Source organism: Eupeodes corollae, chromosome 1, assembly GCF_945859685.1.
Source record: "Eupeodes corollae chromosome 1, idEupCoro1.1, whole genome shotgun sequence".
Lineage (NCBI taxonomy): Eukaryota > Metazoa > Arthropoda > Insecta > Diptera > Syrphidae > Eupeodes > Eupeodes corollae.
In genome coordinates, this window is record NC_079147.1 from 16,440,186 (window position 1) to 16,461,641 (window position 21,456).

General features: G+C 34.4%; 2 protein-coding genes across 2 annotated transcripts in view; both read left to right on the forward strand.

Annotated features, from left to right (window-relative positions):
• Window positions 1-451: 451 nt before the first annotated feature.
• Window positions 452-21,456, forward strand: part of LOC129943026 (protein phosphatase 1B) — a 77,150-nt gene continuing 56,145 nt past the window's right edge. The window contains exon 1 of the mRNA XM_056052227.1: window positions 452-685. The gene's annotated coding sequence lies outside the window, so the exon portion shown is untranslated. The remainder of the gene's footprint in view (window positions 686-21,456) is intronic.
• On the forward strand, window positions 8,966-9,595 carry LOC129946308 (guanylate kinase). The gene has a single exon (XM_056056483.1). It carries the CDS (start codon window positions 8,966-8,968, stop codon window positions 9,593-9,595), a length of 630 nt encoding a protein of 209 aa, XP_055912458.1.

The window sequence follows — 21,456 nt, forward strand, 5'->3', positions numbered from 1 at the left end:
CGTAGAAAATTTTATAAAGTAATATATTTAGAAAATGAAGAATGATGTAAGGTTTTTGTTACACGAACATGTTCATCTTTACTATAACCTCTCTCCGCAAAACTTCAAAGTGCAGATACACGTATAACCATTATAATGCAGATGTAGATGCTATGTTCGTCTTCACTAAAATTTTTACTTCTAAATTTCTCAAATTTCCTACAGTACAGAAATACAGTCCTTCTGCATTTCGTTTTTTTCTCACTATCTCAAAAACATTATTCTTAACGTAGCATCCCTTTTTTGTGGAAAAATCAAATGCGAATTACTTTTAATCAATCAATTGATTTTCCTTTTGATCTTAAACTTACAAGAAAAAACCCTTTTCCGACCTCAACTCAACGAACACATCCGCTGTCACTGTTAAATTGTTCCATTCCATACGAAAAATTAAACACAGCTGCAAATTCACCACACAATCTTTCAGTTGGCTCCGTTTGCTCGTCCCGAATGTCGTGCGTGCTTTTTCGCCTCAAATCAAATTGATTTTTACTTTTTTTCAACCTAACCAATATAATATTTCTTAAAAATCTTTTCTTGCGAAAAACTAAAATACTTTTTATAAGAAAAAGTTCCTCAACTCTTGTCTGTGTCTGCTCCAAGTGCAATTTACCATATTCCATACCACCGATTAACTCTCAACAAAGTAAGTACAAAATTTATTGTTCAAAACTTTTATTATTATAGTAAAATGCCAACTTAAAGGAAAAAAAGTGAAAATAGAAAAATGTACTCGTATAATTTATAATCGTCGTAATGCAAAATGAAAACAACTACCTATTGCTGGTCGCAGTCTCATATATTATAAGAGAATTTAATTTTTGTGGTGCTGCTTCAGCCGGAGCCGCAGCAGGAGCCGGAGGACGAGGAGCTCTGCTTCATTTTCATTTTCGTTCTCGTTTTGGTTCTCGTTGTGCTCCAATCCTAGCATGGGAAAAAAAATCATAAGCATTTCAATTGGTTAACGATGTTGTCACGAATTTTTCTAATTTTAGAACTTATTGAAGAGAAGTTGTATTTTTTTGAGTATCAGTTCAGTTTTCAGTTTTCATCAGTATAGCTACGATACGATACGATATGAGGTACTAGCTACTCCTAGCCTAGCCTAGGTATATTTACAAAATGAAGCAAAAGCGTTTAAAAGAGCGCGCATTCGCTTTCGCGCTGTTTTAATATTTTTATTCATGGTTTCTTTTTTGTTTTTAGACATTACCTACATATGTTGTTATTTTTCTTCTTTTTTGTTGTTGTTGTAGTTGATATTTTTATTTCATTATTACTTGTTATTGCTCGGAGTTGATTGATTATTGATTGTTTGTTCAATTTCAGTCTGTTGATCCCTATTAGATTTGGGTTTTTGGTTAAGCTTGAGTATGGTACATAATAAAAACTAAGGGTCAGGCATTAGGCTGACTTTTATATTTTATTTAAGGTTTAGGTTTGGATACTGCATGTAAAAGTGTACCTAGTTGTCGAAGACGCAATCGGCTTTAGATGTTTACCTTGTTAAAGGACAAGGCGACATTTTGGATTACAATGGAATGTCTCCAAATATTGGATGACAATGGATTGTTTCAAAAGTTTTGGCTGCGAAGAAATACTACAAATTCCTTTTTAAAATACCAAAGATACTTATCTATAAATTTGTATCTTTTTAGTTTAGTTTATGCCAAGAAAACAAATTTAGTTCCATTTAATTTGGATAGGGTCGTAAAATTGAAAAATTTATAGCTGAGGTATTAAGTTGATTATATTTCTGAGAATACAGATGTATTTCAGAGAAATAATGATGTATGGGACTTTTGTCTGCACGTTGGGGTTGTTTAGGCAGGCACTCACAACTGTGTACCTAATACTCAAACATTTAAAAAAAGAAAAAAATTAGAATAATCATTTTTTTCGGTGGACCTAGGCCAATATTATACCAATATACAGAATGTATTAAGTTTGCGAGGGAAATTAAGGAATCTTTTAAAATCAGTTTATATTTTGGGATTGTGAAGTTTGTGGAATTGCAAGAGCAATGACCAAAAAGAGTTGACTGAATCATAGGCTTTTATTTAAAGAGAATATTATGTAGTTCGTGTAATGATCAGTAATTGTTGATCTAATTAATTAAATCTTAGAGCCCGTTCACACAATTCGATATTTTCACCGTATCGGATATTTTCTCGATTCGGTGTCTTTTGGTTGGAGTGTTCAGACGGTACTGTTATTTAATCGTACATCGTACTCAACCCTACACCGACGACTCACTACGACTTTATACTAGCAATAAATTATTCGACAGTAGCCCAGACGAAAAATGACGCACTATCGATCAAAATATCGAATCGTCTAAACGCACTGTCTATAAAAACATTGCCCCGATAAGCCGAATCGGTTTTTTTACCGTACGATCGAAAACGATTTGCAGAGACAAAATCGACCTAATCGGCAAATTTACAGTATACTGTTAAATGCCGTATCGTCTGAATATACTCATTTAAATTTTATTGACACTGGCTTATACGGTAAAATCGACGATACGGCAAAATCCCCGATTCGGGATCGTGTGTTACCCAAACGAGAGATAAAATGATCAATGTACGATAAGGTTGTACGAAATTACTCCTGTAGATACTCCTAGATATGGAACACGAAATCCTAAGCAAAAACAAAGGCGCTTTGAATAATGTGTCGATTGTCTTAAGTTTTGAATTCCTTAACAATGTCAAAAAGTGTGGTAAAGCATTCCACACATTCGCGTAGTACGGCTAAAGAATGCATGTCTATGGTAGTATGAAAAAAAAGTGTTCTAGGTGATGAGTATTCCTGGAGACCTAGTAGAATCTGTGGTGGTTAGTGCGTTGGACGTCATATGAATTGTCATAAAGATTTTATTCGCTCGGGCGTTGTCTAGAAAGAAAAGAGAGCGTGTACACCACTGAAAACGGCATCGACCCATTAAGTCCGATAACGCCCGATAGAAACCGATCAACTGGCATAATCCAAACATGTTTGAATTTTTCGTCCGTTTTTGGGTCAATTCATACCATAAAGTTCAGGGATAAAAAATATAAAAAAACTAACGAACAATTAATTAATTGTATTCACAACAGCCCACCTCTCTGGCATACATTTTCAAAAACTTATAACAACAGAGACATTGCTGAACAGCTATGGGCCGAAGTTTCTTTAGAGATGGAACTGACTTTTCCGGATATAAGAAAAAGTAGAGTATTTTGTAGTACCCGTGGCATGATGGTTAGTGCGTTGGACTGTCATTCCAGAGGTCTTGCGTTCGATCCTGCCTATGCCATCTAAACTCTTTTCACGGGTACTGCCTGTTGCGAGGAATTGACAAATTCTCCAAGAGTAACTCTTGTCATGAAAAATTGCTTTCTCAAATTAGCCGTTCGGAATCGGCATATAAACTCCTGACAACATTACTCGCACACAGGAATGGTTGAATGGATCTTCATGGACTGTTGCGCCACCCAATTTATTTATTTTATTTAGAGTATTTTGAGGAACCAATTCCAAAAAGAGTACACCAAGTGCAATGGAGCTGGAAGATCTGGTGCTGCGGCCGAAAACAAAAAGTCTTGTTGGGCTTACTTTTATTTTAAGCAAAACAAATGAAATATGGAGTCCCAGCCAAATGTATCAAAGCCTGCTTCCCCGCCGTTATCCTCCACAGAATCCCAACCTGAGATACCCAAGTCACAACGACATAAAAAACTCTATGAAAAATCGGTGCCTATAACTCAAAATCAAAGTTTTACTTCTCAAAGATTTGAAAGGGTTTATGAAAAGAAATATTTCAAATCTTCAGTTCTTTTGTTTGCATAAATATTTCATTTACCCATATTAAACCAAGCTTCACAAATTCAGACTCCAGACCGATATCGTCCGCGGTCGGAAGCAGTGTATGCAGTCGAACGGTCGTCCAAATTGTTTCGACCCGATATCGGAAGATGATTCGGTTTTAGTGTACGCGAGCCCTGGCTGTCTACGGACTATTTCGCCTCCTAAATTATTTATTTATTCCTGGAAGCGCGAATTATAAGGTAGAATTGCTTGAGTGGAGGAATGCAAAATTCTTTAAAATAACGGTAATAAAGGGTAAACAAAATTAATTATGACAGTTTTTAAGTAACTTGGTTAAAGGAATTTCCCTCGCAATTTTACCCATAGACAAAATTTAGAAATGCCTACAAGTTTCAACTTTTCAAAGTAATTTGAAAACTAACATATTTGACGTTTCAATATTTAAAGATTTGAAAAGTTAAGGATAGCCCTTATTGTCACCCATTATTTTTTTTATATTTATATTTATTTATTTCAAAATCTCTTACAAAGTAGGACATAAGTCTTATAAAGTTTTGCAGCTTTTAAATTAATTTATTTTAAATAAAATTTTAATTTTAAATAAAAAAAGAGAGGGTCTATTTACAAATATATAATTTATCATGAAAATGTAAAAAAGAGCAAATAAAAAAGAAATATGAGGACTTACCTAATAAATATTTTCAATGATTTGCCAAATAATTGAAAACTAAAGATTTAAACCTATTCGAGCTTCTTATACTTCTCATCGCGGTGGACAGGGAGTTCCAAAGGCGTCTAACATGGACAAACAAATGACGATGAGTAGTGAGATATTTAAATCGAGGTTGTATAAGGACAAAAGACCTTAAGAAACTAGGGAAGTTCAGCCTGTTATGTAGATAATCCGGTTGTTGAGTGTGAATGATTGATTACATGGAGATAGCTCACCGATCGGAAGTTTAGTAAACTGTCAAGACTACAGCCAGATATACGTTGTGCAAAGTTCGATATTTGGTCACTGGTCATATCGTTGCAGATTATAGACGTAACGGGTAATGTTATTATATGCAACATTTAATTTGCGGCTAGTGGCAGAGTCCAAGTTGCAAAAAACTTAACATGCATACAACTTAAGGGGTAGTCAAAGTGTGTTGGCAAGTAGCAATTTGGTTTTAGCAGAGATGAAACTTCGACTGAACTGAAAAGCACGATGACTACCATAGACTTTTCCAATGGCATTATTAAGGTTGTCGTTCCATGTAAGGGTACGATTGAAAATTATCCCTTAATTTCTGGCAGTACTGACATAGTCAATGACTTCGCCTTCAAGCTTTAAGGGGCTTAGGACCAACATTTCAAAGGTGATTATTGTGAGCAAATATTTTTAATGATACCGAAAAACCAGAGATAGAATTTATGTTCAAGCCATGGACGAATTTGGGAATCATAGTAGCTAAATCAGAAGGGCATCAAGAAACCCAAATATCTTGCCTTATTAGATCGTTGATCGTATGTGATCGGTTCGCCAGAGTTTTGGTGATACACAAAGTTCTGTTGTCTTTTTCTGTCTGTTATATAGTGAAAAAGGTTGGATATTCAATGTTATTGCGGTTGTAGTTTTAACAAAACTAATGAAAATCCACTTTTTACAATAGTTGACCTATAAGTAAAACTATTTTCAATATAATAGGAAAAAGGGTAAAAAATGAAGGTTCAAATTATGTTTCGTTCAATTACCAATTTTGCTCCAAAAGCTTTGTCGTTTTGATGTGTTTTAGTAAAATGTCAATCGCAATTGTGATGGGACGATATTATCATACAAATTAAGTTCGGTAGACTCCGGTGGGCTGGACACCTAGCTCGTATGAGTAAAGAAGAAAATCATTTGAAGTAAATTGTGGTAGGCAATAAAGTGGCAGACCCTACTTACGCTGGATTAATGGTGTAGGCCAGGACGCCCGATTCTTTGGGGTGCACAGCTGGATGGCGTTGTCTCGCAATCGGCATTACAAATTATGAACTTTTTAACATTGAAAAAAATTGTTTTGTTGTTTGTTACTTAAATTGTTTTGATATTGATTAAAATTAGACAAAAAATAGAAAAAGGACCTGATGAAACACAAAATGCTTTCCAATCAATTTTGAGAAAAGAAACTTGTGTAATCGATGGGTAAACAAAATTGTTAAGCACTTGAAAAAAGTAACAACGCCAGGTTTCAAGTTGAAAGAGAGTTTGTTTTATGCAAAATTGTTAGAATAAATGAACTAATTTTCTGTTTATTTTTTTATTTCAAAAATAACTAACTTTTAGTCTTAATTTTGAGGTTATAATAGAAAATCTGTGAAAAAACGCCTCAAACAAGCGGCTATCTAAATTGAGTCAGAATTAGTAACTCTTTTTCATAACCAAGTGACTTATGTTTTCTTCAACCTTACGTTAAAATTAATTTCATTATATTTTCCAATGATCCTCGAAAGACTTGGTTGTGTAGATTGTCCTCATATATTTAGATATTTATCTTGTATTAAACTTATTGAAGATATTAGGTTCCCAAAATAAGGGGTTGGCGGAGGTGTGTACTCTAAACGACTGAAATTAAGTCTCTCATTCCGCCTTTCCAATCGTTTTTCCAATAAAAGAAGTCTTGTCTTGGCTTAAAGAAAACGTGATATCAACATCTGATTTCCGCATTTTCTCAGATAGTCAGGCTGCTATCTTATCACTGGACTCTGTCTCCACAAACTCTATAACAGTCCATAACTGTCGATCATCTTTAATGGAGATGGCACAACAATTCAATATTCACCTTTGCTGGGTGCCGGGCCATAGAGACATTCCAGGAACATTACAGTGCAGCCCATCCTACCACGTTTAGCACATACTGACATACCAATCGCTAGATGTAAACTGTTGCTAATGCCTGTGAGGAGGACAGACACCAGGTGGAACAACATCACCATCAGGTCACAAAAAATATCTGGTCAACACTGGATTTAAAACGTAAGGTGCTTGCTATCTCTAAGCAGATCGCATATAAGCTCGATAATAGGTGCACGCCACGCGACTAGGCGTATTCTTAAATGACTTTTGCAGAAGCTGTATGGACGAGGAAGAGGAGGAAACAATTCTTCATCTTCTCTGTACATGCCCTGCTCTGGCTCGAAAACGCAAGAATTACCTAGGAGAATTCTTCTTTAACGATCTAAATCACGTTTTGTAAACGACTCAAACTGGTTCCATTGAGTTTAGGAGGAAGCCTCAAATTTATGAGGTATCACAATGGGCTATTGTGTGGCCAAATTGTGTCCGTTTCCATCTTGGACATCCACTTCAACCTAACCTACCCTAGGCTATTCTACATGTACTCGCTTTTTAAAAACAGATCATTAATTTACATAGTAGTAAGTATTGGCAGAAGATGGTAACAGCGCGGGTCAAGGTGCGTTACAATGGCTAAATCTATTGTGATCAAAAGAGCAAACCTTTGCTTTTAAGATAGACCACAATTTATAAACCAAGGGTTTGATATTCGAATCCAGTCAATTTCTGTGAGAAAAGGAGTCAAAAGCATGGGCAGAAGTTTTCTACCGTTTAAAATAAAATTATCAAACTTTTTAACAAACCCACGTTTTCCAACAAGCACTTGACTATTCTGATCCATCCCTTAAGATGGATTCTAGTCAGGAATGGCTATGAAGCAATTTTCATATACTTACTTATTTAAAGTTAGGCTACAATCGTGGTCATCAACCAACATGCGTCTCCAACCAGCTCGGTCCCTAGCCAGCTGTCTTCTTTCTTTCTTTCCCACCTACGTGCGCCGCCTGAGTCGCGGGCTTTCTCAATTGCGGTGTCCTTCAAGATTGGATTGAAAGACCTTTCAGGCTGGAGCGTTGATGTTCATTCTCTACATAACCCAGCCATCTAAGCCGTTGCACATATATTCATTTAACCAAATCAGTGTCGGGGTACAGTGTATAGCCCGTGCAGTTCGTCGTTGTATCTACACCACCACTCTCCATCTATACATACGGGCCCAACAAATCACTCGAAGCAAGCTGTCGAGAGAGGAATTTACTACTCAATTCCATTCTGTCCAAAATCCAAAGAAGGCTAAATTTATAGTGGTGTCCCTTAACTAAATCAAAGTTATACCTATGATGTCGTCGTTCAATGTCCTTTTTTGATAAAAGCATATACTCGACCACTTCACACAATTTTCTTCGCTTCCGTCGCAATGTTGAAAAATGCGCCGCTGACATCACGTTTTGATCTTCCAAATATGCCAATATCATCTTAGTAATTGGACGGTTCTTTGGAAGATTGTGCATGTGCCATATTCCAGTTTTGAAAAAAAAGAAAGACATTACCGTTAAAAATGTGTATATTTTTTAAAACTAAATACTTGAATTTCAGGCAATAGAAAAAGTTTACAATTGTTTGAGACATTAGACGTAATGCAGCTATAATTTATACACAACTCTTTTGCAGTCTTAAACCTATAAAAAAAAATAACTTGGGTAACTCACAAACCTTTTTTTTTGGTATGAATTAAGATCTTCAATAAGTGCGTCTCGTGAGTCACCACATCAAGTCGATGCCTTGTAGAAGGGCAGTCTACCAGAAGCATGTTGCAAGTCGCTTTATAAATATCATTTCTTAAATCATTATTTTGGATGCCTAAAAATAGAAACTCATCAAGCTAAACTATTATTACATAAAATATTCATCTTCATAATTGAAACTTAAACAATGCTATGTACAAACTGCTTTTAATTTCTTTAAAAAATGTGTTTTTTTTAAATGATTTTTTGTGTTTAGTTTCATCTAACATGAGGTTTATGATTTTTTCTTATTCTCGATGATGTAGCGAGCCTACAAGTGCAAAACTGAGACGGTGCTTAACGGTGTGATGAAAATTGTGGAGCTAGTCTAATATACAGCTTTTCAATAATATCAAAATATAAATCACCAATACCCACCACAACAGTTATGCGACTATTTCAAACACTATTTCATAGTAATTATCACTTCCAAAATATCAAATCAAATCAAACCAACGAATGTTCTCAAAAACATGCTCACAAATGCCCTTTTGTAGATTTCAGCAAAATGGCAGCAGCAGCAACTGTTGGACCTCGACCACTGGTAATCTGTGGACCTTCTGGTTCGGGCAAGAGCACCCTGCTCAAGCGATTATTTGCTGAATACCCTAATACATTTGGCTTTAGTGTGTCACACACTACCCGTCAACCACGTGCGGGAGAGGTCAATGGCATCGACTATCACTATGTCACTCGCGATCACATGGAAAAGGCTATAGCAAATGACGAATTCATTGAATCGGCTTGTTTCGGAGGGAATATGTATGGCACTAGCAAGGCGTCTGTTCATGATGTCCAGGACAAGGGGAAGGTGTGCGTGTTGGACATTGAAATGGAGGGAGTTAAGCAAATAAAGAAATCCGATCTGAATCCTATTTTGGTATTCAATAATCCACCTTCTGTAGAGGAATTGAAAAAGCGATTGTTGCTGCGCAACACTGAAACCGAAGAGTCACTGCAAAAGCGCTTGGATTCCGCCCAAAAGGAAATTCATTTCGGCAATGAGCCCGGAAATTTTGACATAATCATTTTGAATGATATAATCGATGAGGCTTATGCGAAGTTTAAGGATTTTGTTATTTCCGAAATTAAGAAACAACAAGAACAAGGTGTTCAAATCAATTTAGACAAAAACTAAGCAATCAAATTGTACCTGTCGGCATTTAAATAAATATTTATTTATCAATTAAACTTTAAAGTGGAACGTTTGCTTGCCCAGTTAGCCGAATTTATGTTTTAATAAAATTTATCTTCGGATCAGTTAATAAATGTTTTGTTTTTTGTTGCATTTCATGGAAGTCCTAGAGTACTACTGTGGTGTCTACTTAAAAGTCGCCAAAATAAGCCGCTAAGTTATGATCAGCTTCTAAAAAATTGAAGAAATCAGTTTGTACATAGTTTAAGTTCAGGATCTTCGTTCCATTTAAGTTTACATACTAGACAAAATTCTTGAATCTGTTAACAATTTTCAGAAGAGTAAAACATTTCAAAGTATTTTTGTAATAATAAAGGGTACAAAAATGAACTTAAAACAATACTGATATTTCTTTGACGTTAGACAAAAAGGTCTTAAGACGGAAACTGGTCACACAAACTCAATGAAATTAAGGACGTTAATATAAAACCAAATATGAATTTGTCTGTCTTATTGTCTAAAGACTAAATTAATAAGACATTTAGCAGGTTGTCCTAGACTTAAGTTGTCAATATTAAACGGAAAAACATAAACAACTTGGCGTATAATGTTGGAAATATTTAAGAATTGCATTCCTGGCTTTTTTACACGAAAGCTTTTTATACAAATATTAAAAAACCATGTAAAATATCAACAACATTACCAAGAAGAAATGTTAATATTTTTATTATAAATCGTACGAACAAGAGTCAGTCAACGGAAAATAAAATTAAATGAGCTTTATCACTAAACGCAATAAAATACAAGAAGAACTTGATGAACTTAGCAAATATATATATATTTTTTTTTTCAAATTAAATTCCCACAATTTTGAAGCGTTGTTTAAGCGTCACACGATTTATTATAAATTGCCAAACTTTACTGAATAGAAATTTCAAAATAGTTTAACACCAACCTTTATATAGATTCCGGCAGCGTGCTATAGAAGATTAAAACGTGCGTGAAGCGAAGTTGGGGGAAACCGTTTTGTTATGAGTATGGACAATATCGACTCGTTGCGAAATGCCATTACAGTAACCATGGAGCGGTGGCGATTGCACATCGTGTTTTTTTTTGCAGCACGCTCATTAAAACGAGCCATTAATATCTAGCGACGAAGCCCACTATTATTTATCAGAAGTGATAAAGAAACATAACTTTCCTTATTGTCCCTCTGAAACCAAACAAGAACTCCATGAACGCCCTTTCCAGAAGGTGACTGTTTGGTGTAGCATTAGTCGATACATACTTTATTATTGGTCCCTACTTTTTTCTTAAAAATGGTAGGTTTGATGATGCGTGATTTTGTTGTTCCCTGAAAACTGAGAAGACGACTTGAACTGTATGGTTTCACTTGAACTTGAATACTGTATTGTTTCAAGAAGATGTGACGACTTGCCTTACACCGAGACCAACAATGGGTTTTTAAAAGAAAACTTTCCTGGACGTCTGATTTCATTGTGAGGAGATGTGGAATAACCCCTCGATCACCGGATTTGTAATCATGTGATTGATTTTTACGGTTCTATCTAAAAGCATGAGTTTACCTAAACGAGCCAGAGATAATAACCCAATACATTTAAGCAGTTCCACATTAAATACTTTAGAGAAGTTTTTCGAACTCCTGCAGGATTATTTTGACAAAAATTGACCGCACTTGACTGATGCGATTTCTTAGGTAATTAATATTTTGTTGACTGGTTTCAAAAGAACGCATTTATAAATACAATTTTAGGTTTGGTGAAAAATTGAAAGTGCCGGACCCTGTACATATATGTTGCCTATCAATTTTAAACATAAGTCGAATATGATTTCTTTCTAAAGAATTAAAAAAGGTAATAGGTGTAATTGTAGAAAATCGAAATGTCTACTCCACTTGGGTTTCTTCCAGGATTAGAGTTTACTATCGTTTCAGAAGGAGATCATTCCACAGAGTGATTTATTTATTTATTGAATTTATTAAGCAAACTAACGTTAGAACTTTAAACTAATATTACATTTATTCTTAGATTTATAGATTTACAATGCTTTAAGCAATTTGGAAAAAAAGCTAAACTGAAGTAATGCAAAAATTTACTTTAAATGTTTTACTTTTAAAATAATCGCTTACGGAATGTACCAAAAAGTAATACTTGTTGTAAACTTAAATCAATTGGTTGTTTTGGACTGTTTTTACCATAGTTCGATCTGCTTGATATAGAACGTAAAGGAACTTGTCTTCCAATACTTGAACGGCTATTAAAAAAGTTTAATTGTTCCAAAATTGATGGTGATATGACTGACCCATTGATTAATTCTATAATAAAGCATAGCTGAATGTACTCTCTGTGTTTAGAAAGCGATGGAAGATTTATGAGCGTAAGCCTATGATTGTAGGGTGGAAGTTCGAGCCTATTGGACCATGGGAAGAAATTGAGCCAGAAGAGCATGAATCTTCTTTGTACTCCTTGTTATATGGACTAAATAAAAGGGAGCCCATATTGAAATTGGGTGGCGCAACAGTCCGTTGAGAACTAGGGCCTACTGACTTACAACTCTCAACCATTCCTGTGTGCGAGTAATGTTTTCAGGAATGGAGGGGACCTACAGTTTATAAGCCTAATACGAACGGCTAATTTTGAGAAAGCACTTTTTCATGACTAGAGTTACTCTTGGAGAATTTGTCAATTCCTCGCAAGAGGCAGTACCCGTGAAAAGACTTTAGTTGGCATAGGCAGGGATAGAACCCAAGACCTCTGGCATGACAGTCCAACGCAATAACCATCATGCTACGTGTACTACAGGGAGCAAATATAATGCAACCATATTCCAATATTGGTCCTACAAATGTTATATAAAGAAGTTAACGAATATAAGGGTCGCGAAAATCATGTGAAAACCGTTCTATAAATCCGAGTGTCTTATTTTTTTTTCAATAATATAGTCATAATGATTTGTAAAAGTTAATTTAGAGTCAAGAATAATACCTGGGTCAGAGAAAGTAGAGAGTTTAGTCAAATAAAAAGAGTCTAATTGATAATTTAATGTCAAAACATTTCGTTTGCGTGTAAAACACACTGATTTACATTTGTCTATTGTTCGTAAAATCTTATTTATAAAACACCATTCACGAAAACTATTAAAATCATCTTGTAGGAGTAAACAGTTGTCAAGTGAATCAATACGTTTGAAAATTTCGATGTCATCAGCGTAAATTAAAACAGATGAGTGTTGTATAATAGAAGGTAAGTCGTTAACGTACAAAATAAACAGTAAAGGTCCCAAGTGTCTACCTTGTGGTTCGCCAGAGTTGGTATAAAAATATGATAACCGCTCATTCCTAAAAAGTACGCTGCATGATCTATTAAATGAGTACGACGAAACCCAACTAACAAATTTATCGTTAAAGCCTTGGGATTTATGTTTGGAAGTTAATGTTTTATGGAACAATTTATCAAAGGCCTTACTGAAGTCTGTGAAGACACAGTCAACTTGTTTCCTTTTTTCAAACGAATCTAAACAAAAAGAACTTAAATGAAAGAGGTTAGTAATTGTTGACTTATTTTGAATAAAACCATGTTGAGTGTCACAAATAATAGACTTATAATTAAACGATATGACTTTACAAATAATGGATTCAAATACGAGGGGCGTTCAATATATTCTCGGTATCGGGTGAAGCTGTGGTTATATATATAAATTGACTTATTTATCAAGAAATACTATTATTTTAGTGCATTCATGTAAAATTTCATATAAATGTGATTATTATTTACCGTTAAATCTCTATTTAAACAGAATCATAATGGCAACTGAGACGATGATGGTGAAAATTGAGCATCGCGCTGTAATTAAATTTCTTACTAAGCAAGGAAAAAGTCAAAAAACTATTCATGAAGAAATGGTGGCAGTTTACCAGGGTTCCGCACCTTCATTATCAACTGTGCAAAAGTGGTCAAGTGAGTTCAAGAGAGGCAGAGAGAGCATTGAAGACGAACCCCGCTCCGGTGCCCCGGCTAGTGCTTGCACGGGAGAAAGCATCAAAGAAGTCGAAAAACTTGTTCTCGAGGATGCCCGAATAAAGGTGAAAATTATGGCAGAGATCACCAAGCTTTCGACTGGTACCATTCACACCATCCTTCATGACCATCTTAACCTTTCAAAGGTCAGTGCAAGGTGGGTGCCACGAATGCTCACAGCGCCTCAGAAAAAAGTGAGAATTTTATGCTGTAGAGAGCTTTTGGAGATGTGTAGTGAGAACGCGGACGGTGTTATGCATGGGATTGCTACTGGGGACGAAACATGGGTTCACCACTATAGCCCTGAAAGCAAACAAGAGCCCATGCAGTGGCATAAAAAAGGAACAGACCCCCGAAGAAGTTTAAAGTCACTCCGTCTGCCAGGAAGCTCATGGCCACAGTTTTTTGGGGCTCAAAGGGAATCTTACTCATTGAGTACAAAAAAAAGGTGAAACCATCAACGCCAAATCCTACGCTTCCACTTTGCATAATTTGCGGGAGGAAATTAAAAAGAAAAGACGGGGTAAACTCGCAGCGGGTGTGTTGCTTCTTCATGACAACGCTCCTGCTCACACGGCGCGATTTTCCAAGGCTGCTGTGCGAGATTGTGGTTTTGAAGAAATTCAACATCCACCCTAAAGTCCAGACCTTGCCCTTAGTGATTAATTCCTGTTTCCGGATTTGAAAAAATGTCTTCGTGGAAAAAGATTTTCGGATGATGAAGAACTCAAGTCGGCAATAAATGGGTATTTTGCAGGGAAAGAGGAAACTTATTTTTTTGAGGGTTTAAAAAAGCTTATCTCAAGATGTAAGAAATGCATTGATGTTAGGGGAGATTATATTGAAAAATAAAAACAATTTAAATTGAATTCACATTTTCCTTCATATCGATACCGAGAATATATTGAACGCCCCTCGTAACTTAGGGATGACGGACAGTTTTGCAATGGGACAATAATTTTTATTTCATTTTTACTACCCTCTTTATGTATAGGTGTTATGTACGAACTCTTCCAAATTTCAGGAAAAATTGAAGATTTGTGCGATTCATTAAAACGAATATAAAGAAGATAGGATAAATAGTTTTTTCAAAATATAAGAAGGTACACCATCTGGACCAGGGCTATAACAAACTTCAAGTTCTGAGGCTTTGCGAACGATTTCATCTTCAGAGAACCAAAGACTAATTTAATTCAAATGAGGGAAATTTTGTGAGAGGGCCAACAAATCAGAAGTTTGACAGGAGTTCGCTACTTCGAAAGCATCTTTGAAAAAAATTGAAAACATATTTGAAATTTTTTCATGCAGTTTGAATACCCGTCAGTATTTCTCTTACTATTAACATACCTACAATAGTTTTTTGGATTGTTTTTTTTATGTCGGTTTCAGTATTTAAAATAAAGTTATTATATAGAATACCTGAATAGTCAATATACATATTTCTTAGCTTATTGTATATTACCAAATCATTATCAGCTTTTGTTTTATTATATTTAATCCAGGCCTTGCTTCTTTTATTTTTTAAGTTTTTTAGGCAAGAGTCAAACCATGGAGGAAATTTAAAAATATTGCAGGGTTTTCGCAATGGTCTGGTCTCATAAAAAAAGTTAAAGAGAAAACAGTTGAATTTATAGCACTTAGCATTAATGTCACAGTTCTTAAACAAATGATTCCAGTTAACATTACATAACAGGTTGAAAAGTTCATTAAGTCTGCATTTTTTAAAGTTAAATTCAAGATTATCTTTGGAGCAATTAGTAACATTACATATATTTAAATTAAAAGATGGGTCTAATGCTGGGTGATGTCGGTCTTCTTAGACTAGTATTGGCTGAATTTACAGCAATATCAGGACTGAGTGTGTCGGAAAAGAATATAAGGTCCAATATTTTGTTAAAGCTTGTGGCAATTCCATTAAATTGGCTTAGTCCACGTGATGCACATACCTAGCCTGAAAACCATTCTATTTCCTCGATAAAAGTTGCTTTCATATTTATTGGCATTAAAGATAGATTTTGGTTTAAAGTTAACAGAAAGTGGTGTCTTCTGAAAAAAGATATTGAACAATGTTCTTGTACCGAATTTATTGTCTTTCTCATACGTTACCTTTGAAGTTCCAAAGAAAGAAAGGATTTGAATATCATATGTATATGATTCTAAAAACTTAACTTCTGTGCTATCAATCTTCTGCTTGAAATTTAATTATATTTCGCGGCTCTGCAGCTTCTAACGTACTAGGAGCTAATTACTTACAGTTCTCAACCATTCCTGCATGCGAGTATTGTCACGAATGGAGGAGACCTATTCAGATAAGCATTTTTCAGGGCAATAATTGTTCTTTAAAAATTTGTTAATTGCTAGCAAATGGTTTTGTACTCGTGAAAAAAAAAATTGGTAGCAGGGATTAAATCCAGATTAATGCCAGTATAAATACATTATTTTGGTGGATTGAGACTTCAATTTTAAGTTTTCGTCGACACAGATCCATTTCGTTTAGTGCACTCTTAGATTAGGTAACACCACAGGTCAATTTTGTTTTTGGTATCTACAATTTATTGATTACACGGTTAAAGCAAACGGCTTTTAGGTATCTACTTCTAAGTGTGCCGAGCTTATCAAAAGGCACTGCGCCAAAAAAAAAACGTTTCAAAAACATTGCTGAATAATTATTTAAAAAAAAAGAGATTTTTTATTGAAGATACAGCTTTTTCTTTCTTTTTTGTTAAAAATTGTTGTCAAGAAATAAACATACACAAAACAAATTCATAAAAATAGTCTCTAGAACAATGATTCAAAATTAAAAGTGTGACGTGTGCCCTTGCACCCTATGATATTAAATTTATTATCTATCAACGTCAGAGATTACCTCAGTTATTTTGTACCAACTCTAGCTTGTGGATAGGTACCTATCTATAAAAATAAATCATAGATACTCGATAACAATATATGATAAGTTGTTCTTATGTGTAGTTTCCAAAAACAAATCATTTCTATATCTGCAACAAAAACAACCTTTCCCGACCACGACCTTTAAAAAAGTCTAGCTCTTAACATCTAGCTATAAAAAAAGTATCTTATAGCTAAAAATTTTCAATCAAAACGAACATTGTAATTCCTCACCCCGGCCGGCCTCTGCCCATTCAGGTTTTTTTTTAAGTTCTTCATTTATTTTACAAACAGATGTTTTTTTTTGTTTTTGAAAAATGAAAACACACATAAGACGAAACTATGACTAATCGGCTGGCTGGTTGGTTGGTTCATAGATAAAAGCGCGGACCTGCTGTCATTTTATTATCAGCAAGAACCAAGAACATCCCTGATTTGAACTGTGTGTATTTTTGTTATACACACAACATTTTATTTCTTAGTTTATTTTATTTTCCAATTGAATAGTTGACGGCTTGACTTGACGCTTTGGTGTGTCTATGTCTACCTGAATGGAAATCTCTCTCTGAATCTATCGATTGAGCGAGCAGAAGCAGAAGCACAAAACTGAAAATACACGAGTAGAAGAGATTCAATTGAAAAATCAGCCGCTGCTTCTGTTGGCTTCTACAGAGATGACGATGACAAAGCTTATCCGGCATGATATTTAATTTAGTATCAAAAAGTAAGCAATGTTGTATAATAACAAAAGACCCATGGTTGCCAGCCGTAGAATAAATATCAAACATTTAACGTTTTGATATAATTAAAAGGATATACAAATAGAAATTAGTTTTGAAAGCATTCATATTTTAATAAGTGTTAAACATTTAGGCAAGAAATTTATAGTACATTTCTTTATGATGAATTTTATTTTTACAGGTTGCGCCATCTAAACATACTCTATTTAAAATTTGAATAACATTTTATAATGACATTTTTTAGCAAATGTTTACAAATAAATATATATTTTTTTAAAGATATTCTACGCCTTTTATTTCAAACCAAATTTAGAATACAACGCAAAGGCAGGGGCCTGGTTATGAGGTTCGCGGTGTATATTTTTCAATTCGACCTTTCAAATTCGACTCGCGTCGGATTTTCTTATTGACGATTTCGTGGCGAAGCGAAAATAGTTCTTCCTATATTCCAGTGATTTGACACTTGTGGTTTAACTTTTTCTTCCAATATTCCAGTGTTTTGACACTTTTAGTTTGAAAGCTTACCAGCTTGATTGAATTTGTGAAATGTTTGGTGATATATTCATAAACAATATTAAATATTTAATATTAATTGAACTTATTTAGCCCGATATTCAGGACAGTGCTCCTGTTGCAATGCCCTTATTTTTCTTCATAAACTCAACGAGAGCCAAAAATTGATGTCGACTTGTTTGCTTGTTTTTATCGTTCCTTAAATGAATTTTAAAATTTTATATTTTATTGAGGATAAATTATAAGAAAATTAAAATAAAGCTAGATCACATTTTTATATAATTACAATCAGGAAAGATTCCAAGAAATCGAACAGCAAATGAAAATAAACACTTTCGCCTGTGAATTCGATAAAAAAAAGCTGTCGAATTTCAATTTGCCAGCAATATTATGACATTTCATATTCGCTTTCGAATTCGTTAATTGGTCGAATTCAAAACGAAGAAAGCGAAAGCAATAATTGAAAAATGGAAAACTCGCTAGCAAAACGATTCGCCGCGAATCCCATAATCAGGACCCATATTTTAAACGGGCGTTCTGTGTAATATTTATTTGCATTTCGGGCGGCTATTCCATCTCGTATATTAGCTTTGAGTTAGTCAATGTTCTTAGGCTTGCTGGTATAAAATTTATTTCCTAACCCCATAGAAAAAGTTCGATACCGTTAAAACCGGAGAACAAAAAGGGCACTCCAAATAACTACGTTTGAGACAACGCTTTCTGGATTGTAGTGGTTCCTATAACCCATGTAATGTTTACAATGTGGCTAAGCTTATTAAAAAAAGAGGTTTTTCACCCAATTCATTTATTATAAAGGCTAGAATAACATAGGCCTCGTCCGCCATTAAATTAAAATAAGGATCGTTTTGAATTTAAAGCGGAAAAATAGCAACAAATGATGTTTCGGAGTAGTGTTCAAAATGCCCCTGTTTCTCAATTTTGAAATAGTATACTTCCAGGTGGCGCACCACCCTGCAGATGTCTTTTTGTATACACTACCGGTCAAAATTTTGAGACCACCTCTGAAATTTGAAAAATATCGAGTTTTAACCCCTAAACTGAAGTTTTAGGAAAAAAGTTAATACGTGAAAAAAGTGAAGAGCTTGTCTAGTTGTAAATGATAGAAAAATATAAACTAGTTTTGTACTAAACATCAATTATTTATTTAAAAAACCAATAAAAGCTCTAAATTGAGTTTTCATCGAAAAACCCTCCTTTAAATTCAATAATATTTTTTACAATTCTGGGCAATCTTACAAGGTTTTGTATTTTTTCTTGTGGAATATTATTCCAGCAATTTTATAGAGTTTCCAAAAGAGCAGATTCCGATGTAATGTGGTCATTCCGGACATTTCTGTCAAGCTCTTTCCATAAGAGCTCAATGGGGTTAATATCTAAAGACTGCGGTGGCCATACCATTACTTTTAGAATTTCCTCATCTTCATTTTGTTTCAGGTATCCCCCGCAAAGTTTTGAAATGTGTTTCGGGTCATTGTCTTGCTGGAATACAAAACCTTCACCGATTAATCCTACTCCATGGAAGGAAAAACATACCCACACCATTACTGAACCGCCTCCATGCTTTACAGTTGGTACCAAACAGTCTGGTAGCATGTTCTGTTCAGCACTGCGCCTGACGTACACTCTGCTATTTGAGCCAAATATCTCCAACTTGGACTTATCGCTCCATAAGACTCTGTTGAAGTCTTTATCTGTCCAATCATTATGGGTTTTGGCCATTCCAACCGTTTGATCTTGTTTTGGGGTCGTAGAAGTGGTTTCCGCACTGCAACGCGCCCAAAAAGTCCAGCATGCTTTAGCCGTCGTTATATCGGTGATACAGATAATGGTTCTTCCCGGATTGCTGTTTTCTTCCTAGAACGCTTGCTTCTTCAATAAGGGTCATAATCGCAGATCGAGTTTCAATAGTTAATTCCTTAACTTTTCCATGATGCGCACTTTGTTTACTGGAGGAATTCACAGTCTCAAATAAATTTAAATTGGATCAAACCGAGCATTATATACAAAATCCTGAATATGCAGGTATTCAAATTTTGCATGTAAAAAGTCATACAAAATAAAAACTATAGGAAATCCGAATAAAAGCCAAAAACCCAACAAAATTCCTCATAATTTACTGAAAAGGATTGATATCTGCAGTTTTTTCATTGCACCTTTTATGAATGGTCTAAGTTAACAGTGCTATCAATGGTAAACAAATCCTATATTCATTCATAAACCCAAGCGTCAGGTACAAATAAAGCAACCCTTTGAAGGTGGTCTCAAACGGTAGTGTAGGTTCTTTTAAATTTGGTAGGACAATTAGACCTTTCATAAGAATTGACAGGTGATAATTCAAAAAAAATTCAAACTTGATGTCTGACAAATCTGTATTTCATAAAATATCAACATGTGACAAATTTGTCAGAAAAAAAAATGGCAAATTTGTCTTCACAATTTCATTGTATTATCCTGAAATGTGTTGTGATGGATTAATGATGAAATATGGAAAACAATATTTGCTTTTTTTTTTAATTTTCATCGTTTCTCGACAATTTTATTTCTATGTTTGAAGTAACAATTTAAAAATGTTATTGTTTGCAAAATGGTGTTTTAATAAAAAAAAAAAACATCATCTTGCTAATGAACTGTTTCTGTTTGTGCTAGGTATCGTGAACGGATCCCGGTCAGGATCGTGCAGACACATGAAAGAACTCCAAGTTTGGACTACTTATACACAGATACACAAATTAATTATTAAAAAACATCTTTAAATCCAGGAACTCATAGAAAATTTGCAAAACGTTTTGGCAGGGTAATTATATTTTTAGGACAACAAATTTCTTCTTCCAAGAATTCTTCTAGCATTATATATTACAACACTTCTGACATCCTGACGTACCGATGAATTAATGATTTTGAAACAAACACCCTGTCCATCAGCAACTACCTGATATGGAGATCCACTTCCAAGCCAATGTAATGTACTTAGAAGTTGGGTTTTAGCATCCAGTGAATAATTCCTGTTTGTAGCATGCTATCGATAAAACATATTCCACAGCGGTTTCTCCGATACGTTTTTTTTAAGTCGGCGACCCAAATGCGAATAGTCACTCTCACTTTTACATATCGTAATTATTTTAAGTCTTTTAACTATCAACGTTTGACCATAACTGAGTTTTCTATCGCAATTGTCAATTAAATACTGACATATATAAATTGTAAATGTTTTTCATTAAACAAAGAATTTTCATTCCAAACTTGTCGGAAAAATCCTGACAATTGTAGAAAATTGACAATTGATTGTCATGACAATTTCTTTATGAAATGAAAGAATTTTTTTCCTATAATTCTACAAAATTGTCAAATTGTTTATGGACCAAATATTAACAGTTATCAAGTTGTTGATTGGAATGTCGTTCACTTTTTCAGTTACCAAGGAAATCAGCAACAATTGTCTAGTGTTTACTTTGCTACTTTTTTCCAAACTAAGTGTACATTAGCAATAAAATAAGTACCTGAACTACACTGTGATAATTTATGTGTGTCATTTTAATTTATTAGTCTTTTGTTCTTAATGTTAATTTATTAAATAGTTGAATTTTTTTTCTTTCATTTTACTTTTTAAAACAAAATAAGAATAAGAATTAAAAAACAAAACAATGTAAAACACAACAACAAATAAACA